Source organism: Mandrillus leucophaeus, unplaced genomic scaffold, assembly GCF_000951045.1.
Source record: "Mandrillus leucophaeus isolate KB7577 unplaced genomic scaffold, Mleu.le_1.0 Scaffold491, whole genome shotgun sequence".
NCBI lineage: Eukaryota > Metazoa > Chordata > Mammalia > Primates > Cercopithecidae > Mandrillus > Mandrillus leucophaeus.
This window is the reverse complement of record NW_012105265.1, coordinates 848,957-876,762: the sequence shown is the minus strand read 5'-3', so window position 1 is coordinate 876,762 and position 27,806 is coordinate 848,957. Positions and strand designations below refer to the sequence as shown.

General features: G+C 40.6%; 1 protein-coding gene across 1 annotated transcript in view; it reads right to left on the bottom strand.

The window, feature by feature from the left end:
• RASGRF2 (Ras protein-specific guanine nucleotide-releasing factor 2) overlaps positions 1–27,806 on the bottom strand; it is a 212,001-nt gene that overhangs the window by 100,304 nt on the left and 83,891 nt on the right. The window contains exons 14-17 of the mRNA XM_011995569.1: positions 23,113–23,361; positions 22,069–22,451; positions 12,087–12,212; positions 8,696–8,785 (exon numbers count right to left, since the gene is read on the bottom strand). Coding sequence (XP_011850959.1) covers positions 8,696–8,785; positions 12,087–12,212; positions 22,069–22,451; positions 23,113–23,361 — 848 coding nt within the window. The remainder of the gene's footprint in view (positions 1–8,695; positions 8,786–12,086; positions 12,213–22,068; positions 22,452–23,112; positions 23,362–27,806) is intronic.

Genomic DNA, 27,806 nt, shown 5'->3' with positions numbered 1-27,806 from the left:
CAGTTAAACATAATCTTATCACACAACCTAGCAAATCTACTCCTAGGTATGTACTCACATAAATGCAAACAAACATACACACAAAAATTTGTACATGAACATTGACAGCAGCATCATTCACAGCAGCTGAAAAGAAGGAATAAACCCAATGTCCATTAACTCATGAATGGATAAATAAAATGTGGTATATCCATAAAATAGAATACTATTCCACAGTAAAAAGGATTAAGTGACTGATGCATGCTACAAAAATGGCTGAACCTCAAAAACATGCTAGTGAAAGAAGTCAGTCACAAAAGGGCATATGTTGTATGAATAGTTCCATTTATATTAAATATTGAGAATAAATAAGTTTATAGAGACAGAAAAGAGATTAGCAGTTGCAAAGGGCTAGAGGAAGAGACAAATAGGGAGTGACTGGTAACAGCTAAAGGACTTGGGGAAATGTTCTAAAATGTATTGTGACTGTTGCCCAACTCTGGGAATATATTAAAATCCATGGAACTGTAGATTTTTTAATTTATTATTTATTTATTTATTTATATATTTTTAGACACGTGGTCTTACTCTGTTGCCCAGGCTGAAATGGAGCATGATCATTACTCACTGCAGCCTCCACCTCCCAGGCCCAAAAGATCCTCCCACCTTAGCCTCCCAAGTAGCTGGGACTACAGGCGTGTGCCACCATGTGCAGCTATTTTTTTTTTTATAAATGGGGTCTTACTATGTTGCCCAGGTGGGTCTTGAACTCCTGGGCTCAAGCAATCCTCCTGCCTCGGCCTCCCAAAATGTTGGGATTACAGGCATGAGCCATCACACCCAGCTTGAACTGTAGGCTTTAAATAGGTGAATTGTATGGTACGTGAATTATAGCTCAATAAAGCTGTTATAAAAGTATAATTAGAGAGAAATTACTACAACAGTTTTTATTACTTCGAGATAAAAAGATTTTCTAACATGATGCAGAACTCTAGGCAACCTTCCATATTTTAAATGATGAAGAAAAGTGAGAATTTAAATGTACAACTTGGAACAACATCAATTATGCATACTGTGCAAAAACTACCGAAAGATAAAGGTTGAGTTGTACTTAATGTTTGGAAAGAGATTCAAATTTAGGTTCTTCATCTACTATATAGTCTACTACAAGTAATATGGAGTCAGATTTTTAAATAGGGAAGGCAGCTTGGACATTATACTAGTTCACTGCTTCTCAAACTTCAGTATGTATCAGAATCAGCTAAAGAGTCTGTAAAAGACAGATGCTGTGTCCCACCCTCAGAAATGCTGATTCAGTAGGAATGATGTGTGGCCCAAGAATTTATTTTTCCAGTAAGTTCCCAGGTTATGCTGACGCTACAGGCTGAGAGATCACATGTGGACAGCAAGTGCACCAGCTGAGCTCTCAGGCTTCCATCATGAAACAGGCCCAGAGAGACACCGTCCAAGGTGACACACACAGGACTCAGTCTAGCACTCCTCACATCCAGCCCACCTACCATATCTACACCTAAAACACTCAATATGTAAATTAATACTAGACTGTAGAATGAAATCCAGACATACTTCCTAAATTGCCTGAGGGTGTGGGTTAAGATTACACAACTGTTTTAACCACATTCTTCTGCTGAATTAATCAAATAATCATTAAATCCATCTACATCCAAATCTATGGTGAAATTTGGAAACATCCAAAGTTTTACCCTTAACTGACATCACCTCAGTAAAATACACAAACACACACACAAACACACACACACACAAGCATTTCCTACTTGGCTTCACATTAGTATCACCTGGGGAACTTAAAAAATTCCTTAATCCCACAATGTACCCCAGATCAATCAACTCAGAATCTTTAGGTGTGGGACCAGATATCAGTATTTTAACAAACTGATCCAAGCCCAACTCACATCACCCTCAGATCTACTATTTACTACACATGCCATGACTGGTTTTACAGAAGATAAAACAGATTATGAATTATCTACTTTATAAGTACCAGGTAACCACCAGTAAAAGACTCACTGCTTACCTAAGCAATTGTAACAGTGACACTAATTTTCCTGTAAGTGCATTCAACCATTCCTCTACTTTGTTAATTTACTTTGACTTGCATAGAACAGTAAAACATATAATCTGCTCACAGATAATCAGGAGTTGCTTATAGTACCTCCACTGCCATGATTTCTACTCTCATAAAAATAACCCACCTCACACTTTCATACTGCATTTTATATCATTTCATAAACTCTATAATTAATCCTACAACTTCAGGTGTATAGTAAGTGCAATGATGTGCTCTGATACATTTATTCATTGAATTTGCATTTCTATTCATATCATAACTATATAAAAACTGCACCTGCAGATTCCCTGTATCAGCAGCCATTTGAAATGCACACATTTATATTTCCACTTTATGCAGAGCTCTTAAATTTGAGCAGGTGCCTGCAAATACATTTCAATCAGTGTGGTGGCACACAAGAACACCATCAACCATCCTTTGTTTCAGTCCTATCCTGTATAGAGTTAAAGCCCTATGGAAGGAGAGGCTTATTTGACACTGGGGAAGGAAATCAGGGTGGCAATACATACATCATTCTGCTCTACTCACCACTACCAGCTAATCCAACTCGTCACCAGAAGAGTGTGCATATTAACACCTGGTCAACTGTTCATATTTAATTGATGCCATCTTCTGCTTTTTTTCCTTATACCACCTGACTCTGGGCTAACTTAGAAGAAAGATGGCTAATGACTCATTGACAATCACTGATGCCCCCACCCTCACTCCCCAGCATACAAAATTTCCTGTAGCTGTTGTGATTCTAAGAATTTTCTGGACTGGACTCAAAAGCAGATTTATCAGGAAGTCAAGAAAGCTTAAGCTTTAGGCCTTCTCGATTTCTATGGGCCTCTTCCAAAGCCCTGGGAGGTTCCCTAAAGGTTTATATTTATAATTTTATATTATTTTCCTTGAAATGTGTTTCCCCAAATTGCATAAACATCAGGCCTACAAATTCAGGATCCATCTGTAACTGGGCCTAATTTGTAGATCAATGATGGTATCTCTATTGGAGAGAAAAAAAAGCCTGGTTCTGTGGGTATGAGTGCAACACAAAACCAATTCTTGTTAATATCACAGTATGAAGCTTTAACAGTTTAGTTAGTGCTTGCATTCTGATTGGCAGCAAACATTTAGGGTGACCTTAGGCCTCAGGTCCAGGCATATCTCAAGGACTTTCCAATCATGAGTGCGAGGAAAAGTCTTACATCAAATGAATACCAAGACAATGAGGCTTATTTACAAGTCTACCGGGTGCTCAGCTCAGAGTTGTGGGTATCCAAAAAAGTGATACTAAACACCCAAGACACTCAAAACCTGCTTGCTGACTTGAAGAGACTGATATCACTTCCCCAGGTCAGTCGGAGAAATAAGACAAAACTCTTTTGCCCTAGAAATAACAACAATGACAACAACAAAAAACAATTTAAAAACATTACAGCACTATAAAAATATATGGACAGTAGTTTTTTCTTTTCTGCACTGAATATTCCCTATTGCAAGTATGAAGATTCAGTCATTGATTCATTAATTCATGAAGCATTTATGAATCATTTACTACATGTACAATACTACTCTAGATTTCGGGGATACTGCAGTATATAAAATAGATAAAAATCTCTGCCCTCGTGGATCTTACATTTTATTGGAGAAATAGATAATAAAGCAAGATAAATTAGTAAAACAAATAGTATGTCAAATAGTGATAAGTGTCGAGGAAAAAAAATAAAGCAAGGATAGAAAGTGTTGGTAGGGAGTTGCAATTAATCAGGAAACATGAGACAATAATGCTGCTAAAAGCTGCATTCCTGTGATGTGTTTGTCAGAGAAACACTATAAACAGAGACAGAAGTAATAGTGAAAGCACAACACTACAATCCTGGGTATCACCTATGGGTCTACATAAAAATCCATTAAAAATTCCCTGAAGCATTACCACATTCACAGAAAGCATAAAATCCAAATCTTGAGTTTTGAGGGGCAGGATATGGGTTCTCTGGATAGCGCTGACTCAGGTAAACAAAGGGAGCATGACATGGAAGGAAGAGACTCATCCAATTTTGGGAAGGGAAGGCTGTAGATTTTTTTTTTTTAAGTCATTGATTCATTAATTAAAAAAAAAAAAAAAAAGGAAGAAAAAGAGATTGAGGCCAGGTGCAGTGGCTCACACCTGTAATCCTAGCACTTTGGAAGACCAAGGTAGACAGGAGGCTTGGAAAACCAGGAGTTCAAAACCAGGAGTTCAAAACCAGCATGGCCAACATGGTGAAACCCCATCTCTACTAAAAATACAAAAATTAGCTGGGGGTGGTGGCACACACCTGTAGTCCCAGCTACTTGGGAGGCTGAGACAGGAGAATCACTTGAACCTGGGAGGCGAAGGTTTCAGTGAGCCAAGATCACGCCACTGCACTCCAGCCTGGGTGATAAAGCGAGATTCTGTCCCCGCGTTCCCCCCAAAAAGATTGAAAACCAGGCTTTTCCAGTACATGTGGAAATTAGGCAGGCTGAGACCCCAGCAGCCGGGCAGGCAATCCCAAACAGATCACAGGGCACCATCCACAAATAAAATCAGTTTTCTTTGCCTCTGGGGTCAGGCAGGAACATCTTGTCTTGACCTCCTTGCAAATAAAAAAATTGCTGTCCTCCCTTTTATTGCATTTGAAATTCCTTTTAACACAGTAAGAAATTTTTCTAAGCAACTTAAAGAGATGGTTTAATATACAAATGCCTAGAGTTAATGTTTGAGAACATAATAATTAATAACCCAGAGGTGCCAGATATTTTGATGGAGATGGGATCAGAGGAAGGGCTGGGAGAGTATTAAAACAAGAGGGAATCTGCAGAGGAACCTGAAACATGGAAACCCACTCTGCAGACCTCAGGGTTGACTGGGCTATACCTTGTTTCCTGTTATGAGCCAGGACACAGCAGAGCTGCATCCCCAAGTCTATCTGTATCACAGCCGAATAAGCAGACAGGAAGCCTGCAGAGACCGATGAAAGCATGGGGTGTTTAGTTGTCTATGCAATCTTTCTTCTGCTTTGCCTTTGCAACTCACCAGGTTCTGGATGCATCTAGGCTGGCAATTCCTGATTCCCAGAGGAGATAAAAAGTCTGTTTGGGAGTTGACTCTTATGCAGCACTCTCTTCCTTTGAACATCTGTCCAGGTATCTAGGTCTAGCCCTCCCCGGGCAATGCCATGCTCTCCCTGGCTAGCCAATAAATCCAGATTATCTTCTTAGCCCTTCCCTGTTTCTGCTCTGATTACAACCTTCTGCTCTCTGCCCAGTTCTCCCAGGCAGGTGAAATCTGCTAAGGGACCAATTCCTCTGAGTAACTGAGCCCCAAGAGTGCACTGGTCTCCACTCCAAAAGAGACCTCCTTTCTTACCGCCACTAGCCATTGAAACTGACCCCTGTGCAACTTGCTGCCTTCACAGCAGAGCCATGGGCACTGTTGAATCCAATCCCTTATTGCCTCTACTTCTAAAATCAAATCATGTGGCTTCAGACTGCATGATAGGCAACATCAACAGCACTGTCATAAAAGAGCAGTCTGCTCATGCAGGGTGCAGGCTCACTAACACCTAGCAACATTGACTGAGTCTGTTAGCAAGTCCGTGCTGCCCTCCTCAGAAAGCACCACCAGAAGCCAGCTCGCTGAAGAAGGTTTTCTTCCTAAGACTATTTGAGCTGTAGGAGAGAAGTAGGAAAAAAGGCAACAGAAAAGCAGCAGGCTTTCAAAAAGGGAGAAAGAGCTGGCTGTTTTGGTCACTTTTTCCTTCTGGCCCAATATGCCTGGGAAAGCTAGTCAGAAAACCATTCTCTAAAGCACATTCGAATGATTCAATCTTCATTGCAATCTCAGGTGAAAAAAGGACCTCCCCCTACCCTCCAGCAAATAGGGAATGGGCTCATCTCAAATAAACTCCAAATTAATTTTCCCTCACAAGCCATATGTAAATTAGGAAATCTGTGAGATGCTCTTGTCCTTCACTTTTTCAAAGGCAGGCTAGCTCGTAAGAACAGAAGACAGGAGAAGGTCTTAGTAAATCACAATGGACAACAACTCTGCTGAAAGCCTAGCAAAGTCTCCCTTATTTCCCCCCAAATGTTCACTGTTACAGAATGTAATCAATCATAGAAGCCAACTGTATCGACAAGATTGCTATTTTGACCATTATAGGCTGCTTTGTATTATTCTGATGGGACTCTTGGGGAAAGGTTTTAAGAATATTTGGGGCAAAGCACATCCCAATTTGCCTGACCATGTCTCCAGTGAAGCATGTATGGCAAAACGCTGAAGAAACAGAATGTGGTCAATCTGCAAAATGTTTATTTAGAGAAATATATATATATAAGTCACTATGGTAGTTAATGTCCATTACAGAACATCTCTTTTTGGTCCTCAATTTGGGAAAAAAAAAATCATACTGATAATATCTACTAGTTACTATTGTGAATATTGGTTCAGAATCTTTGGAAAGGACTCCTTTGTTACCACAAAGGTGAAAAATGGCTAATTAGCAAAATATGCCATCTCTCATGTTTCTACAAATCATGATGATTGGAGCCCATAAGTTTAGTTTAGGTGAAGACACAGCAACAAGGCTATTTAAACCACTTAAAGATTTATTATTTATTTATTTACTTATTTACTTTTGAGATGGAGTCTCACTCTGTCATCCAGGCTGGAGTGCAATGGCATGATCTCGGCTCGCTGCAGACTCCACCTCCCAGGTTCAAGCGATTCTCCTGCCTCAGCCTCCCAAGTAGCTGGGATTATAGGCGTGCGCCACCACGCCCAGCTGATTTTTGTACTTTTAGTAAAGATGGGGATTCATCATGTTGGCCAGGCTGGTCTTGAACTCCTGACCTTGGGTGATCTGCCTGCCTTGGCCTCCCAGAGTGCTAGGATTACAGGCGTAAGCCACCATGCCCATCCTGAAACCACTTACAGATTTATTTCAACATAATATCCTCCTTGCATGTGAGAGAAGAGGAAAGAGATAATGAATATAATATTTATCTATTAAAATACTGTGCTTTTATTTTAAGTACTTTTTCTTTACCCTGAAAATTAACTGACAGCATCTCAGAAAGAATCGTGGAGCTACTGGAAATGAATTATGAGTCAGCTAAAGCAATAGCTGCCCCCCGCATCTGCTCCCCGCACTCCACAAGCCCTCCCTCCCACCTTGCATATGCTTTTAGCATTGTACTCAATTAAAATGGAAACGTGTTCTCAGTAATTGAGTTATAAAGGGTGAAGAACTCTGTCAAACAACACAGGAGGAATAACAGCCTTCTCTGATAAAGAATTTCTCAGAGCTGTAACCCATAGACCGCCTGAATGACTCACCTGAAGGAGCTTATGCTTATTCATTTGATTATTTTTTATTGTATATGCTTACAGGGTACAATGTGATGTTTTGATGTACGTATATATTGAAGAATGGTTGAGTCAAGCTAAGTAACATCTGTTACCTCACTTACCATTTTTTTGTGGGAGAGCATCTGAAATCTACTCTCTTAACAATTTTCAAGTATGCGGTACATTTTTAACTAGTCACCATGCTGTACAACTGATCTCTAGAACTTATTCTTCCTGTGTAACTGAACCTTTTATCCTTTGACCAAACAGCTTCCCACTTCCCTTCCTCCCCACCAGCCCCTGGTAACCACCAGTCTACTACCTTCTACTTCTATGAGTTTGACGTTTTAGATTCCATATATAAGTGAGATCATGCAGTATCTGCCTTTCTGTGCCTGGCTTATTTCAGGTAACATAATGTCCTTCAGGTTCATCCATATTGTTGCAAATGGTGGGATTTCTTTTTTTTTTTTTTTCTTTTCTTTTTTTTGAGACGGAGTCTCGCTCTGTCATACAGGCTGGAGTGCAGTGGCGCAATCTTGGCTTAATGCAACCTCTGCCTCCCAGGTTCAAACGATTCTCCTGCCTCAGCCTCCTGAGTAGCTGGAATTACAGACACATGACACCATGCCCAGCTAATTTTTGTATTCTTAGTAGAGACAGGATTTCACCATGTTGGCCAGGCTGGTCTTGAACTCCTGACCTCAGGTGATCCTCCTGCCTCGGCCTCCCAAAGTGCTAGGATTACCAGCGTGAGCCACTGTGCCTGGCCAAATAAGGAGGTTTCTGAAGATGCTTATTTAAAAGACAGTCTCTTCCCAGAAACACTGACTCAGAAAGAGCTAGGAATGTGCATTCTCTTATTATTATTTTATTTTGTTTTGTTTTGTTGAGATAGGGTCTCACTTTATCACCCTGGCTGGAGTGCAGTAGTGTGATCACAGCTCACTCTAGCCTCAACCTCCTGACCTCAAGCGATTTTTCTGCCTCAGCCTCTTGAGTAACTGGGACTACAGGCATGCAAAGCCATGCCCAGCTAATTTTAAAATTTTTTTATAGCGATGGGGTCTCTATGTTGCCCTGGCTAGTCTCAAATTACTGGTCTCAAGCAATCCTTCTGCTTCGGCTTCCCAAGGTCCTGGGATTCCAGTGTGAGAGCAGACGAGTGTCTCATCAAGACACTGGCAAACACGGGCCACTGACTTCATATAAATGGTCACCTATCTGTACATAGCTGCTCCCCTACTCACCTGGTGGACTCCCATGTCCTGCTGCAGCTGTGGCTATTGCAAAAGCAGAAGCCGGTGAAACAGAGCAGTGGGCATTGTCCGCCGTCTGTCCTGGTTATTTGAAAATAAAGGAAATGGAATGGTGAGGCAAATGGATAATATTCTACAATGAAAATCATCATTTTTATTCCTGCACCGGATGAAGGACTGGGCCAAATGACCTGTATTATCTCTGTTAACGGGCAAATAACAAGATTGCACATCAGGAATTCCACTCTGGGGCTATAACCAAGAGAAACGAAAGCATACATCTACACACAAACATGTACGTGAATATTCATAGCAGCATTGCTCATAGTAGCCAAAAAGTAGAGACAAATGTCCACCAATTGATGAACAAATAAATACAAGGGAATATTATTCAGCCACAAAAAGGAATGAAGTTCCAATACATGCTAGAACATGGATAAACTTGGACGACATGCCAAGTTAAAGAAGAAGCCAATCATAAAAGGTCACATATTATATGATTCCCTTTATGTTAAATGTCCAGCAGAGGCGAATCCATAGAGGGAGAAAGTAAGATTAGTGGTTGCCTAGGGCTGCTGGGGTTGGAGGGGGAATGGAGAGTGACTGCTAATGAGTATAGAATGGCTGATATGTATAGGGTTTCTTTTTGGGTGATGAAAATGTCCTAGAATTAAGTAGTGGTTATGGCTGCCTGACCTTGTGAACATATATTAAATTAAAAAAGACTGAACAATATACTTTAAAAAGGTAAATTTTATGATATGTAAACTATATCTTAATAAAAAAAAATTCTTAAGAAAGATACCACATCATGTTACTGAGAGAATTTCCTTCTGATAGAATTTCCTTCTCAGAACACCCTTAACAGTACAGATGGTTCAAATGTGGCCCTTTTAAAATCAAAAGGATGTATTGAGCAACCTTGCAGTCCCTTTTACTCCTCGGATTGTACACACAGCATTTGGCAGTGCTAGTGCCAAGCTCGCTGCTTCTCCTCGCTCAGGCTTTTAGTGAAAACAGTCCACTGTGATTTTGACCTGAAGGGCTTTTATTAGTTTGGCCCTAATGTTTCACAATCATGCCTAAAATAAATACACACATGAGAGGGGAAGCAAAGAGCTGCTTAATGTGCCCAAGCACAAACGCATAAAACAGCTCTACCTTCTCTTTCCACAATAGCCTTATTGCATTTTGGAACAAGGTGGCAAGTAGACAGACACACAGGCAAAATTTCAGCTAGATAGAAATATGTGATGCTGTCCTCGTTTGGGTCCTCCATATTATCACAGGTTTCGGCCTCCTTCCTATGTTTCTGTGTCTCTATGATTTAGTCATATCAGGGAAGAAACAAAGGATTTGGCTTAGTTAATCCACAAACAAGATGAGGATTTCCAAATAATCCTTATGTGAATTAAAAATTTTATATGTGAATATAAACATATGAAAAGAGAATATAAAGTAGACTTCTAATAATTGTAACACCTGGAACAGCATTTAACTCTTGCCTTGGTAGAGCCTTACTTCCATAGGTTTTGGTCCCAAACTCTTCCAGGTTATAATGAAGTCAAAGGGGTCTGTCCTATGTGGCAATGGTCAAGGGAGTTGCCAAGACCTGGACTGACCAAAGCCCTAAGAAGAATAGAGAGATCTGGCTCATTCCATAGTAGTACCACGACAAGCCAGGAAAGTCTAATTTGTCACCTTCATTTACCAGAAACACCCAAATGGCAGGGTAACCCATAACTGAAAGCCCCAAGTGCTAATATCCATGAAGGCAGATCTCTAACAACAGCCGGACTCAGACCCTCCTACTTGCTCTCAGAGCTCATGGCAATGACAATAGCTTCTACCAAGTTGCCAAGGCCACTGATAACCATTTGGAGCCATATACGTTATCTTTTGCTAAAATGCCCTATTCGAAGCATGACTGTGAGAGTCAAAAATGCCTCTACAGGCTGGGCGCAGTGGCTCATGCCTGTAATCTCAACACTTTGAGAGGCCAAGGAGGGTGAATCACCTGAGGTCAGGAGTTTGAGACCAGCCTTGCCAACAAAGTGAAAACCCATCTCTACTAAAATTACAAAAACTGCTGGGCGTGGTGGCACGCGGCTATAATCCTAGCTACTCAGGAGCCTGAGGCAGGAGAATCACTTGAACCCAGGAAGCGGAGGTTTCAGTGAGCCGAGATTGCGCCACTGCACTCCAGCCTGGGCAACAGAGTAAGACTCAGTCTCCGGGAAGAAAAAAAAAAAAAAAAAAAAAAAAGCCTTTTCATTTGGGTTACTTGGGGTGAATCTGGTTTCATAATTGTGTAATTTTCTGTTCTGACTTGAAATAATTGGCTTAAGAAGAGAAAAGCAAACATTTCAAAACAACTGTTATTTGGATATATTTATTTGAGCAGCGGGGAAAATGGGAGATAATTAAAATATTTCTACCTTTTGTTCTGATTTTTTTTTTCTCCAATTAGAGGACATTTATTGTGTTCTCAAACAAATTATGGAGTAATGCTGTACAATTTTCTTAACTATATATCAAAATACATATGCCAGTTTCTGCCACTAGTAAGAATGATGACTGGAGTCCCATGTACCTGGACCTTATTTTAGATGAAATAATATTATTAACAAGGTATCCCCAAATTGTGATGCCCAGATGAGTTGACTCGTATAGACTACATTGGGACTCATGGTAATATATCAGAAACTGGGAACATTTTGGTAAACCCAGCACTGAGATTCTTCAGCTAGCCAACATCTAAAGAAGAGTCTTTTGATTCACATTACTCCTCACAAAATGCAATGCAATGATGGAACTAAACAAATACTGGTTAGACTAATGACATCTCTAATCATTTATTTTTCCACCACTTGGTCCTACAGTAACATTACGGTCATCCCTTGTTACCTGTGGGGTATTGGTTCTAGGATCTCCCTCAGATACCAAAATCCATGGATGCTTAAGTCCCTGATATAAAATCGTGTAGTATTTGAATATAATCTATGCATCTCTTCCTGTATATTTTAAATCACCTGTAGATTATTTATAGTAACTAACACAATGGAAATGCTATGTAAATAGCTGTCACACTATAATGTTTAGGGAATAATGACAAGCAAAAAAAGTATGTACATGGTCAGTACAGAAGCTTTATTCTTCTGCCAAATATTTTTGATGGGTGGTTGGTTGAATTCACAGATACGAACCCCACAGATGTGGAACCTACGGATACAAAGGGCCAACTATATTTGCTCCCAATTAATTTTCAATAAGTGAGACTAAAAAAATTATTTTGGCAGTGAAACAATCAGGCAAAGGAAAGGTTCAGAAGCTAGAAATAATTTTTCACGTTTCTATTTCTGAGTCCCTCTTGAGCTCTTACCTCCAGGCTGGCGATAGCGGAGGTGCCGGGGAGTTGAGGGGGATCTGCAAGGTGAAAGTTCTGTGGTGTCCGCTGCAGGGGAGCTTTCCACTCCTGCTCGGTCCGCCGGTGCAGACTCTAGGACTGCTGTTTGAAAACATCGTGAGTTTTAACAACTAGGCCTTGAATTCAAGAGCTTCTTGTCAGTATCATGCATGGAAACAAAAGTTCATTACAGATAATAAGCATTTCATTAAAGGGCTTTAATATGAAATCAAGTCAAGTGCTGATGACACTAAATCTAAATAAGGATCTTCTCTAACCCTGTCTTGACCCTGTTGGGCCTGGCTGACCCCGGCCAGCCCCTTCTGTTGAATGAAGCAGCAGATGTTAAAACGAACAGGGGTACGTGGTGGATCCCCTGCCCTTCCAAATGTTTTTGCTTTCTTGGAGTGGGGAAAGATGACTTTTTCAGGTTAAAAATCAGATTGGGATTACAAACCAGAACTTCACAAGTTCTTTGCCTATGTTGTCCCCTAAACCAAAGAAAGTTTGAATCTCTATCAATGTGGCCCTCACCAGGGATTTCCGGGGGCCCAGGGATCTAAAGCCATGTTGTTCAAAATGACAGCACTACCCAAATGTGGCTATGTAAATTTATATTAACTAAAGTTAAATTATCATTTTGGCTTCCCACTTGCACTAGCCACATTTTGAGTGCTCAGTAGCCACATGTGGCTAGTGGCTATCGTATCGAACAGCCCAGATATAGAGTATTTCTATCCTCCCAGAAAATTCTACTGGGTATCTCTGAGCTAGAGCTACAGATCAGCAGGAAGCAAGTGAAAACTTTTTAAATGAACCACTGGGAGGGTTTAAGGTCATTTGAGCTTCTTTGCTGCAGCTAACATCCCAAGAATAACACAGACATCATTTTAGGGTCACTGTTAGACCATTACTAATGATGTTTCTACGCCCCTTCCACTGATTCATTAAGCAGGTAATACTACAACTTTGTGTATGTGCTTTCAGAGAAAAATATCACAAAAATGTAATAAATTTCCAACGATTCTTCCATTCTCCTTGGGTTTTTCATTAATTCCCACTGATAAAAGCTTAGTGTCACCTCTACTAATTGTACATTAATCCTGTCAGCAGAACTACTTTGCTTTGCCATTCCATTCAAGATTTCACTCAGCAAACTTTCAAAAACCCCTAATGACTTCATATAAGGCCATTTTTATACTTGCATGTGACTTATCCGCTTAGAAATATGGCCACAATTTTGCTTTTTTAAACACAAAGGGGCCAGGAAAAGGAAATGGTTAGAATCTTTCTCTGAATGACATAATTACAGTAAAGCTGGCAACGATGCAAGATGCAGACAAAAAAAAATCAGTGCTTAGCTGTCGGTTTTATTATTTTCTAAATAACTCCCCCAAAATTCAGTAATGGAAGGCATCTGCTCTGTAAGAATGAGCAGAATATCAAATGCACGTCCTTGATCTGATTCAACCATTCAGTCATCTCAGGAAAATGAGAAAATCATTAGACAGCAATTACACTGAACCCAGGAAATTTCCCAATGAGAAAGCTGGACAGAACCTGACTGTGCTCACGAGTTGATGGGTGCAGCACACCAACATGGCACAAGTTTACATATGTAACAAACCTGCACATTATGCACATGTACCCTAGAACTTAAAGTATAATAATAATAATAATAATAATAAATAATAATAATAATAGTTAAAAAAAAAAAAAGAACAGGAAAGCAAAGAAGAATCCTGTAAGCTAACAGGCACCTACAGAGAGAAGAAACCATGCCAGCACTGGGGGCTGAGGGGAGAATTCCTTCTGGCATATTCACTTCTGATCAGGCTCCTTGCAAACAGCTTTGCCTGCAGGACGAGTGGGCAGATGTGGCTCAAAACAAATGCTAAAATCGGGAGCACTTTCAGCCCACAGGCAGGCAATTTTCAAACTAAGAACACAGAAACAGACACTAGTGCTGTGGGCTGTGCAGCAACATTTAGGTGGCTAACTTGCACAGCCATGGTCTAAGTGAACACTGAGGGGGTAATGGGGTCTGAATACAGTGAGCGACCCTTTGGCTCACCTTTCTTGCCCGCTGTTGGTTTGTTTTTTGTTGAGAACCCATCACTGGGTGGAATCTGGATATCTGAGTCTGGCTGATATTTGTGTTTTGTAGAAGTACCTGGGGTTGAAGAAGATAGAAACTACCTGGTAATAAGAAGGGAGGGTACTAGTGAGTGTTGCATGAGCCTGGAGCAGATGTAGGGACTGAGTCAGAGGGAAATTAAATTGAACTAATTTTTCCCTAAGTTCATTGCCTCACTCATTTTAAAGGATATTTCCTATTTCGCTTCTTCCTCCTCACATTGTTTGACGTTCTCCTGCCAGGAAATATTGCAAAGCTGGCATTATCATTGCAATGACAATAAAAATGGACAAAGGTCACAAGCACTTTTCAAAAAACATGCCCTGAAATGAATAGCTGAATGGCAGTGAGAGAGACCTATGGCATCAGTAGGGACCTAATTGGCAAAACTGATATTATACAATTCGATGATGCGGGGTTGTATTCTTAAGTGAAAAGCAGAAAATGTGTAAGTTCTTGGCACAGGATTCGTATTCAAGTTTGCCAACTGTTTTAAGTGTTAACATTATGTGAGGCACATGCAAACATCTTTCAAATTAAAGATGGGTCAATGTCTCCTTTTTCTTTGTCAACTCAAATTTTTAAGACTAGACAGCAGGGTTAACACAGCAGCACTCTTGGCTCTTACAGACATCATACACACACACACACACACACACACACACACACACTGAACTTTCAGACTCATGCTGAAGTAGTGTTCATCAAGGACTTTCCTAAAATTATTAATGACCAGTATTGCCCATACACCAATCCAAAAACAAACAAACAAACACACAAAACCCACAACTGAGTCTGTAATTTCTTTGTTTCACTTATTCAGAAAAATGCCAAAGAGCTACCTCAACCTGAAACTTAATTCTAAACTTTCTACCCAGAGTGTTTCCTTTGTAAGGATCCACAAGATAAATTGTGCTCAGTCTCAAGAACCAGCAAGAATGTACCTGCACAACCAATCTATTCCTAGCCTTCAATATGGATCACATTAATTGATTATATTCCTGTCTTTACTCTGTCAGCAGAGGAGCTTGGAACCAAAGTCAGGGGACTCTAGGAATTGCAGAAGACCACACAGTATTCATTTTTTCAGTAACCATACACTTGGCCACACACAACTTATTCCTTTTCCCCCATTGCCTGATTTCCTTACCTATTTTATTTTTGTCTTTTTTTTTTTTTATTTTTGAGACAGGGTCTTACTCTGTGACCCAGGCTGGAATGCAGTGGCATGATCAGAGCTCACTGCAGCCTTGACCTCTTAGGCTCAAGTGATCCTACTGCTTCAGCCTCCTGAGTAACTGGGACCACAGGTGCACACAGCCACATCTGGTTATTTTTTTTTTTAATTTTTACTTTTAGTAGAGGCAAGGTCTCACTATGTTGCCCAGGCTGGTCTTGAATTCCTAGGCTCAAGCGATCCTTCCACCTCGGCCTCCCAAAATCTGGGATTACAGGTGTGAACCACCATGTCCAGCTACCTATTTAATTTTTAAGGGTAGTTGTACCCTGTGTCTCTCTGAATGACCACCTTAAATATTTTTAAATATAAGATGGGAAATAAATGCATTAAAAAGAAATTAGAGGATAGCTATAGAAAGGGGAAATAAATTAAGATGCAAAGAAATGGCTTAATGGAAGGACTAAGGGAGGAATCAGGGTAAAATGAGAGCTAAGGGGGATACATTAGGCAGTGAATGTGACTAAGAAGCCCGGGGAACAGAGGAGCTGACAGCTCTGGAGTAAAGGTTGGCTCTACGGGCTTCACCGAGTGCCATGGGCCCCTTCTAGATACAATCTTGGACTTTCTCCATTACCCAGAGTGGAAAGAGCTCAGCATTTAACTATGACCTGGAACTCTAAAATGATATTTCTAACCTATGAACCATCTGGATAAATTAACTGATAAAAATATAACACTAAATCACTTGTTTTGGGGAAATCCAGTGAGCAGCAGAGGCATGAAGCCTTCAGCTTAATTCTCTAATATGAGAAAGAGCCTAATATTTCTGCCATACTGTTACTCACAGGTCCTCTCCATCTGCTGACCCCAGGCCATGAATGATCAGTGCTGCCACATGACAAAGCTCTCCAGCAGCCACTGACTGTGTCCACATGATCCCACTCTGTCCAATATCTGTACTGACAGGTCTTCGAAGTCTGTGTCAATGTCCTTCCCTAAGAGCTTGATCCAGCTCTTTCTCATTTATCTTGGTCTCCCCATGCTATGATTTGATATGTCCCCTAAAGCTCATATGTTGGAAACTCAAAACTCTAATGCAACAGTGTTGAGAGGTGAGGCCTCTAAGAAGTGGTTACATCAAGAGTACTCTACACTCATGAATGAATGAATGCCTTTATCTTGGGCATAGAATGAGTTTGGCCTACTTCACTCTCTTTCCTACCCATGTGATGCTTTCCACTATATTATAATGCAGCAAGAAGGCCCTCACCAGATGCCAGCCTCTAGAACTGTGAGAGATACATTTCTGTTCATTATAAATTACCTAGTCTCAGGTAGCACAAAACAAAGACAGAAAATTAGTACTGAGAAGTGAGGTTGCTGCTATAACGAATACCTGAAAATGTGGAAGTGGCTTTGGAACTGGGCAATGGACAGATGCTGGAAGAGTCTGAAGGAATGGGCTAGAGAAAGCCTGTATTGCCATGAATGGAGTGTTAAGTACAATGCCATTAATAGCACTCAGAAGAAGAGAAGAGCTTTCAAGAGTTTGAATCTCCTAAGAGATTACTTAGGTGGTCATGAATGATCGAATGTTGGTAGAAATATGAACAGTAAAGGCAATTCTGGTGAGGTATCACATGGAAATGGGAAACAAGGTGTTGAAAACTGGCATAAAAGCCATCTTTGTTACAAAGTAGCAAATAACTTGAGTGAACTGTGTTGATGCCCAAGGGCTTTATGGAAGGCAGAACTTCAGAGTGATGAACTAGGATACCTGGTGGAAGAAATTTATAAGCAAAATATTAAGAAGTTGCATGGCTACTTTTAAATATATATAAGAGGAAAGAAATGGTTTAAAGGCAGAATTTATAATTAAAAGGGAAACAGAGCAGAAAGACTTGGAAAATTTGCAGCTCAGCCATGTAAAGAGTGAAAAGGCATTTTTGGGAGTGTAAACCAAGGCTGTGGCCAAGTGACCGTTTGCTAAAAAGATTAGTACTAAAGAGAGTATGGCTGAAAGAGAGCCAGGTGCTATTCATTAAGACAATGGGAGAAAGACTCCAAAGGTACTTCAGGGATCTTTCAGACAAGCTAGGACCTTGAGGGCCAGGTTTGCAGAGAGGAGTTTAAGGGACCACAGCATTTGCTGCCCAGGGCTGCTCCCCACATTCCTGTGCAGTGCTCCTTGGCCACACTAGCTGTGGCCCAGGCAAACCCAGGTGCAGCTTGGGCCACCGCACCAGAGGGTGCACATGGAAAACACTGGTGGCATCCATGTGGTGCTAATTCTGCAGGTGCACAGAATGCACAACCTGTGAAGGCATAGCTTCCCTCACCTAGATTTCAAAGGATGCTGCAGACAGCCTAGGGTCCCAGGCAGAGACCTATTACAGGGATGGAGACACTGAAGAGAGTCCTCACTGGAGACTCTCATGGCCTAGTGACACCATGAGAGTGAGGCCATTGCAGAAATCCTAGAACTGCCAGCATGCAACACCAACCTGAGGGAGCTGCAGACAAGAGGCTCTAATCCATGAGAGCTGAAATGTGGGCTGAGCCCAGAAAAGCCATGGGATTGGGCCTGCCTGAGGCTTTGGGCACTTAACCCCACTCCAGTGTACCCAGGAGGCAGCACATTGAGTGAAAGATTATTCTGGAGTCTTAAGATTTAATGTCTGCCCCGTTGGGTTTTGGACTTACTTGAGGCATGTTATTCCTTTCTTCTTGCCTATTTTTCCCTTTCACTATGGTAATGTCTATCCTATCCCTGTCCCACCACCATATTACAGCTGGAAGGGAATTTGCCTCAGGATGAATCATGTCTTGAGTCTCACCCATATCTGATTCACATAAGTCTCTGGACTTTGGACTTATCAGTTGATGCCAGAACAAGTTAAAACTCTGGGGGCTATTGGGATGGAATGAATGTATTTTGCATGTGAGGAGGACATAAATTTTGGGGGAAAGGGACACAACGTTATGGTTTGAATGTTTCCCCCAAAGTTCCTATGTTGAAAACTTAATTCCCAGTGAAACAGTGTTGAGAGGTAAGACCTCTAAGAGGTGATTATGTCATGAGGCCTGTACACACATAAATGGATTAATGCCATTATTGCAGTAGTGGGTTCCTTAAAACAGCATAAGTTTGGCCCCCTTTCCTCTCTTTCACGTCTATGTGTTGCCTTCGACCATGTTATGACAGAGCAAGAAGGGCCTCACAAGATGTCAGCACCTTGATCTTGAACTTCCCAACCTCCAGAATTGTGAGAAACAGATTTATGTTCATGTACAATTATCTAGTTTCAGATATTTTGCTATAACAGCACAAAACAGAGTAAGATACCCCAGTCTAACTTATTTCCAGCTTATTATTCCAGGGAAAAAAACTTGATTTCTGCTTCGTCCTAGACAGTAGCTAAAGCAGCTTTCATGATAAGGTATTGGATTATCACCTTGAAGACTAAAACTAGGGAAGCTGGTGATCGAAATGGAACATTCCCTGCACAAAAAGTTAAAGTGGAGCACTTAATCATGGTGATATCAAAGAGATGTTTGCACACCGTATTCATTGCACCGTTATGCAAATAGCCAAGAGGTGGAAGCAACCAAAATGTCTACTAATGGATAAATGCATAAAGAAAACGTAGTATCTGCATGCTGCCTTTTCCTATAATTCAGCCTATTAAAAAAGGAAATTCTATCACATGTTATCACATGGTTGAATCTTGAGGACATTACATTAAGTGAATTAAGCCATTCAAAAAAGGATAAATATTGAATGATTCCATACATAAGAGGTACTTAAACTTAAAGTAGTCAAATTTGTAGAGACAGAAAGTAAAAAGCTAGTTGCCAGGGGCTGGGGGGAGAAGAAAATGGGGTATTATTCAATGATTATAGAGTTTCAGCTTTGCACGATGAAAAAGTTATAGAGATCTGTCGTTCAACAATACTATGGAGCTATACACTTAAAGATGGTTAGGATGGTAAGAAGAAGGAGAAGAAAGATTCTCAAGGAGAGCTGTTGTTTTGAAGTTTACTCAGTGCTAGAAAGCCCTAAGAGAACTACTATCAAGGTCTGCTATACGGGGCTGCCCATGCTGTCAAAATAGGACAAAGCCTGTCCCTTCAGAAGCAGTGGTGCCTCTTGCTCACAGAAATGGCATTCACTGGCTGGGTATGGTGGCTCACACCTGTAATCCCAGCACTTTGATAGGCTGAGGTGAGTGGAACAGCTGAGGTCAGAAGTTCAAGACCAGCCTGGCCAACATGGTGAAAGCCCATCTCTACTAAAAATACCAAAATTAGCCAGGTGTGATGGTGCGCACCTATAGTCCCAGCTACTTGGGAGGCTGAGACAGGAGAATAGCTTGAACCTGGGAGGCAGAGGTTGCAGTGGGCCAAGATTGTGCCACTGCACTCCAGCCTGGGAGACAGAATAAGACTCCATCTCAACGGAAAAAAAAAAAGAAATGGCACTCACCACTAGCGATTACCACCACACCTTTACTTATATATTCTCTTTGCCAAGAAGTTCTCCCATCTCCTCTTTCCAGCCCACATATCTTTTGGCTCATGTCAAAGACACTTCTTGATTCTGCTCAACCAGATGTGATCTCCCTGCTCTTCAGCTTCCAGAGCACTCTATCTACACCTCTTATGCCACCTGCCCATATAGTTATGTTGTGTCTCTATTATCCACATGACTAGAGTACGATGGTGAAGGTGCTATTTACCACTGTGGACTCTAGCACACCCAGTATCCTGCACAGGGAAGAGGCTCACTCAGTGACTCTTGAAGAGACTTTACTGTATCCTCATCCCAGCCGGAGGAGCAATCAAACCACAGCCTCCAAGCCACGGGTGTTGGACACCGAAATATTTGTTCCTAAAGCTTTCCTAACTCTAAATAAATAAATAAATAAATAAATAAATAAATAAATAAAGAGAGAGAGAGAGAGAGAGAGAATCCCAATTTATCTTCAGATTTCTCCTCTCCTATCTACCACAGTGCAATAAAGAAGGTGAAAAAACTTGCCATGATCTGAAAGCTCCTGTACTTCCCATACCCCATGCCCCATTCCAGTCATTCCCTCCACAGGGTTTCCCAAGCACTGGGGCTGGGTGCAACCCTGAATGCACTTGTCAGCTTGTGCGCTGCCTCATTATTTCTGAGAAGAATCCATCATAATTTTGCTTAAGCTTGTTGTTCTAATGACTTTTTAATTATCTTCTCCCTTTCCTCCTCCATAGTTGCTAACTTGTCAATTTAAAGACTTTAAAAAGAGTGCAACTTTTGATGATGACAACCACTCCAGTTAAAATTCCATTAACTACTTCACTCAGGGAGCTTACTTAAATGATCTGAGCTAGAAACACACAGAAGCTTCAAGCAGGTAGAAAGGCAAGCATCTGTGTATCCATCTGGCCAATCCACCTTGACATTTGAACACTTTGTCTGATTTATTGCCCAATTTTTATTATATTATCAATAAATCAGTTATTATACAGTTTTTTAAAAGCTGTTTGTGATTTCTCTGTGAATCATTTTTATTTTCATTACAGAAACACTGGACTTTAAAGGCAACAAGAATCACCTCTTCCAACCCTACACTATACCAGGCTGAGAAGCTAAAGTGATGGAGAGAGGACCCTCGTTCGGTTCACTATATATTTTATTTCATTCATTCATTTAACCAAAATTTACTACTTGTCAGGCACTGGCCAAGACACTGAGGGTACAGAGGTGAGTAAGATAGACTGCTAATCTCATGGAGCTTACATGGCAAAAGTGGCCAAGTAGAGGAAAGAACGAGTGCAAGGACCCTGGGGCAGGAAAGACCGACATATTTCTGACACAAAGAGGAAATCAATATGACAGTAGCCTAGTGGATGAGGGAGCGTGGCAGGAGCAGGGGCTGAAGAGGGAGACAGGATCCATGTCTCACAGACCTGAAGGCCCTGGCAGGGAGAATGTACTTTATTCTAAGTGTGACAGGAAGTCAGTAGAGAATTGAAGCCAGAAAGTCTATGATCTAATCAACATTTAAAAAAAAATTATTTTGGCTATGTCACGAGCAATTAACACTGTCCCCAATTTGATTTCTCCCCTATACCTCTGCTATAACATGGAGCACTGTCCTCATAACTAAACTAAAAAAGCCATCGTGGTACTTCCAGCCTAGCTCATCCTCAGCAGAGAAAGGCTGGAGGTACACAGGTACCTAAGGCAAATAATGGAGGAGGAGAAGGCTCTGCAGCCTGAGCTCACAGGTGAGAAGACCCACAATCTCCTGGTGTGCAAAGCACCATGCTAGGCTCTTTAGCCAACCAGTCTTAACCAAAGTCCAAGAACTCTCTAGCAGTACCATTCAGATATGCTATTCTTCCACAGATAACTGACCACAATAAGCCTTTTACTACAGGGGCATAAGGACACCTAATCTTGCTTTCTGTTCCAGAAGGGCCAGAGGAATCTACAGGAATTTTCTCTTCTAACTCACCATTGAGCTCATTCTACTTTCTATGCAGAAGTATTAAAGTTGTAAAGAAAGGGAACCAGGGTTCCAAAAGGAAGGGTGAGGAGGCAGGTGGCCAGCAAATGTGGGGTGTAATTATGCAAATGTGCTAGATAATACCTTTTTGAATACTTCGTTTTAGCTTGTTACACAGATCCACGCGCGGGTTATCGACATTCTCTTCTACCGATCCCGGGCTTTGCTCTGGAGAGGAGAGGCCTCTGCTGAGATCCAGTGGTATTTGACCAGTGTGTGGCGGTGGAGAGGCAGCAGGGCTCTGGGTCGTGGTGGTGGGACTGCTGGAAGTCGTCAGGTCCAATGCTCCTATCTTTGAGTTCAAGGGAGAAGTCAAAGACAGCTTTCTGGCCCTCACTGGGGAAGATGTTCTCGACACAGCCAGTGGTGGTGGGGAAGAGAATTTGCGACACAGACGTGGGGATTTTCCATCCACCAAATGTTCACCTCTGTTGTTCTGGCTGGTAGCAAAAAACAATTCCAATGACCTTAAAATAAGAGCAAAAGTGGCTAAGAGATTGTAGCCAAGTGAAATGAATTCCGAGATGTCATTCAAGAACATGTTCCCTTCATTTATAGGCCACAATCTCATTGTACTTCTATCGCTGGACTTTCCTTAATCTAAATGCTACATGTATACCCTCCACCTGCCAAAGAAGCACAGACACTTATTAGCCATCGTCTAATCCCTTGCTACTAAACTGTGGTCCAAACACCAGCATTGGGATCTCTGGGGAGCTTGTTAGACATTCAGAACTCAGGCTCCACTCTGGGCCTGCTGAATCAGAGCCGGTAATTTAACAAGACACCCTCCCCCCACCACATGCAAGCTGATTCTTATGCATATTAAAGTTTTAAAATCATAATTGCCAAAAAAAAAAAAGAAAAAAGAAAAGCCGAAAGCCATGGAGTTCATTTCCAAATAATCACAGAGCAAGCAAAGGCCAATTGGAGATTTCAGGTTTTCAACTTTGTGCCTGGGGAACTCTGTGTGACCTTTACATATGGCCTTCTGCTGGAGGGGCATAGTACTTTCAGAAGCAAGCTAGTACACCCTAGGATCTGCTTTGCAGAGCTGGCCTGCATGGTGACTCCGGAACCAAGAGGGCCATATGCTAATGATAGGCAAATCTCTAGCGATAGGTGTACCTGACGGGGATGGAGGTGAAAGGCCTCTTGTATATGTCAGAGAGTTTCCCCAGCACCACAGCGGCAGTAGTGAAAATACGATAGGTGTGCAGAAAGGTGTTGAGGAAATCGATACTAAGAAACCGCAAGTCTGTCAGTCGTTCCAAGAGGCGCTCCACGCTGGCATAACGGATCTGGGGCACTTTGCAGGAGTTGAGTGTTTTACTGAAGCAAATGTCAGTGTCGTCTTTATGAAGGCGGGCATCAGACCTATGTGCAAAGGCAGGAACATGATGGTAAAACCAGGAGGAGGCTTTCCCCTCGGCCACTGAGTATTTCAGCATTTGTTATTACACACTCAGGAGTGGGCTTCTCACTGCATTTGATAGGAGAGAGATGATTGCACAGTTGTCCCTCAGTACCCTTGGGGGATTGGTGCCTTGATCCCCCCACCATATTAAAATCCACAGACGCTCAAGTCCCTGATATGAAATGGTGTAGTATTTCCACATAACCTATGCACAACCTCCTGTATACTTTAAATCATCTCTAGATTACAACACTTAAAACAATGTGAATATTATGTAAAATGCTGTTATCCTGTATTTTAAAATTTGGATTTTTTTTATTGTTGTATAGCTATTTTTTGTTTTTCTTTCTTTCAAATATTTTGGATCTGCGGTTGACTGGCAGGTAGAGTGCTGATTGTGTATGTCTATATGACATATAGACATATCAGCATAGGCAGGGTTATGAAAACATCAAGTTTATTATAATTTAGGAAAGCCAGAATTAATAATGGAGGAGGTAAATAATAATTTGTCTCACTTTGTGGATTCCTTCTCTCAAATTCAGTCATGTTCTACTAGGAAGATGAAGCCAAAGGCCCTCTTTAGGAGCGGGGGAAAGCATTGCTTATGCCCTTAAAGCAAAATATCAAAAGTGTGCATAGAAAGTATTGGGTGATACCTCCCACAACAGGGGAACACAGATATCACTGCTATATCTGCAGTTATTTCTTTTCCCTGACTTCTAATTTTGCACATTTGTGCTTTCCTCCCTTTCTTTTTTTTATTAAACTGATGGATATAGGGTTAGGTATTTTGCTCTCTAGAATCAGCTCTTTTTATTTATCCCTTCTACTGTTTTTTATATTGTATTAATGTCTGTTCTTATTTCTTTCCTACACTTTCCTACAGTTTAGTCTCTCATTCTTTTTCTAAGCTCTTCATTTGAGTGCCTAATTTGTTTATTTCATTCTTCCTGGCTTATTAATGTCTTTTAAGGATATCTATTTTCTGAATACTGTTTAATCCATAAGTTGCAAGTGTGATATGTTATGTTTTTATTATGTTTTCAAAACTCTGTGGTATTAAAAATGTCTTCACTTAAAAAAAGGTAATGGGTGAAGGATATTCCCCTGAATAGCACCTACCACTGCCACCCTGCAATCCACTGCTTTTGTCATTCTGTCAAACCTCCCATCTGGCTGCCCCAACCCCTTGCCTTCAGACCATTGCACTGGCAGCCTCTCCAAGTGGACAACGAGGACCGCCAGTAGCCTTCACTTCCCCTTCTGAGATCCCTTGTTTGCCTTCACTGCAGCATTTCAGAACAGGCGATCAAAGAAGTCCTGAATTTCACCACTTGATTAAAGGATCTGCTACAGGGTCAGTGACGTTCAGTGAGCCAATTGCTTGCTAAGAATCCATTGGCTGAGAATCAGTTGGAGTGCCCTTAATTAGCCCTTTCAGCGCTTTGAGGGATTTGAAATTATATATTTATTTTATTTCGGATAAAAAGGAATCAATTGCTTTCTTAGCTTGCTCTTAGAAATGTCCCAGCCCAAAGTATGCTCAGTGCAGGTGGAAGTACTTCATCTGCAGGCCTGAAAGAGCATTTTCAAGGAGCAGCTTCCCCCTGCCAAGGAATTGACGGGGGTGGCCCGTTAGCTTGAGTTACATTACTGATCTTGAAATGCCCAAGTGCATCTTTTGAGATTCTTGAAAATAACAAGGCACTTTCTTCCACTCACTATGTGTCCCTCAACCAACTTTAGTTTTTTGGTTCTTAATTTGCTTATGCATAAAAAGATCTCAGAAAATTTTGTGAATCCATCAGCCTGTCCAGAAGATGGCTGAGCTAGATAATCACTTGTTATCCCATCATTTTCCACCAAAAAAAATCTCTATTTTCTAAGAAAGTTGAGATCAAATATTATTAAAAGAAAGTCATAGTTTGCATACCCTATAAAGGGATATTTTCACCTAATAAGTGTCATGATTTTCACATTCTATTCGTAGTTTTGAGCTTTGCATCTTTTGACTATAATTAGCTTGTTTGAAACACTAGGACAAGAAATGTGTTGAAGCCAGCATGAAATTAAAATAAAACTGACTAATTACACTACTTTCCTTCAAAATCGTGATTACATTTTCATTTTAAGTAAAGAAATTAAATATTATGAAATTATTTAGTTTTCCTTTATTACACTGAGTAGAATCTTATTTTATTTCCTAAGAGACTCTCAAGAAAAATATAATACATTACTGAAGTCTCCTATGATAACAGCAACTCCTCTTTGGTAAACACTTAAGAATAATCTTGAGAGATCAAACCCATATCATCTGTTATAATTGGTAAGTTTTAAAAGGAAGTGAGTGCTTACAAAGTGATGCCCTGTCAGTAACAAGACACAGTTATAATAGGATAATTTTTTTTAACTCTGAGAAATGTTGAGTTTTTTCTTCATGGTTTATAGATAGGGAAATAGATACATAGGGAGGAATATAAACTTCAGGGTAGAATGGAGCCATCAGAAGGAACAGAGATTGCAAAATCTCTGTTCTCTGATTGAGGATAGTCAGGCTCAGTCAGGCTGGGAAAAAATAGTAGTATATATATAAAACTTCACTCTGCCTTAGGAATAAAACTAGTGTATTATAGATATGTTGGATTTAATAGAAAATCTTTACAGTCCAAGATACAGGTTTCTGTCCTAACAGGAGAACAATTCCAACTCATTAAGTGTCACCTCTGTGCACCCAAAGGCAGAAAAGTCCTGGTCTGTATGTAAGTGGTTACACAAATGAGATTGGACATGGACACTGGTAAACTGCCATGGTAGGGGACAAAAGATGCATTTCGGTGCCAGCAACAACTGATCAGGCACAAAACTGAAGTCTTCATTCGTATTAATTTTTTTTTTTTTTTAATGGAGTCTCTCACTGTTGCCCAGGCTGGAGTGCAATGGCGTGATCTTGGCTCAGTGCAACGGCGTGATCTTGGCTCAGTGCAACCTCTGCCTCTCAGGTTCATGTGATTCTCCTACCTTGGCCTCCCGAGTAGATGGGATTAGAGGCACCCACCACCGAGCGTGGCTATTTTTTTTTTTTTTTTTTGTATTTTTTAGTAGAGACGGGGTTTCACTATGTTGGCCAGGCTGGTCTCAAACTCCTGACCTCATGATCCACCTGCCTCAGCCTCCCAAAGTGCTGGAATTACAGGTGTAAGCCACCATGCCTGGCCAGTATTAATTTTTAAAGTCAACAAAAGGTATGTGTAGTGGGCATACAGCTGCCCTAGGGTTTAGTGGCTTAGAACTTGTCTGCACTTTCTCACTTACACATTCTAATTCCAAAGCGGGTGGACTTTCATGGTTGTCTAACCTCCAAGAAAGTGCTTTCAAAAACAATGAAAATCATATATATTCTTTTGGAAAATATCAAAATTAAAATTCTGTGGTAGAAAATTAATAAGAAAACTCTAATCAATGATGTGAATTCGAAAATTACGTCATAGTTTGGACTTTTTGACTTAATATTCTACATTTATTCTTTATCTTAACATCATAACATTTTAACTAACCTCGTTTCAAATATACTGAATTCAAAACCTAGAAAATTGAATGTAAAATGAATTTTGCCCTAGAATTTAAAATGGCCCTACCCAAAATATTTTTAAATTTGACTAGTAATGTAAAACACTATAATCCTTTTATCATTTATATTTTTCTGTAGCATTGATGGCACCAGTATTATGTACTCTGCCTTTATGTGATATAATAATAAGTTTTAAAACTTGTACCATTGGGATGATGCTAACTGTAGTTAATATCTATCAGAATAAGAAAGTCTTCCTTCTAAAGTTAATGTTATTTATTGCTTCAGCATAAACAGATCAGACTTCAAAATATCCACATAAAAAGCCATAAAACACAAACTTTTTTTTAGTTTCAAGTAACTTCTTTTATAAACATAGAACTGCTTTTAAAAATATATTTTACTCTTAGAATTTGGAATGAAAATAACCAAGAAAATGAGAGTAATGAAAAATGTGGTTAGCTTCAAAATACTCCCAAGACAATTTCTGAATTTGAAAACAAAAAAGTATATGGAGACAAAATCATGAATACAGACAGCTCTAGCACACAGTTACTGATAACTTTTCCTTTTAAACCAGAGCTTCCCTAGTGGAAAATTGTAAGATTTACTTTGTTAAAAACAGCTAGAGCAGGATGGCAGCCCTAGGCAAATAGCCTCTGGGGCAAAGCATAAATAGGCAGTGGGTAGACAGCAAAGCCACTTGATTCATGTTATCTAAATGTAAACATATCTGAATGGCCAAATCTGGGTAATATGATTCATACCCAATGGGAGGATTCATACCCAATGGGGCAGCCACACCTTGGTCCACCCTCTGAACTTGGCACATCT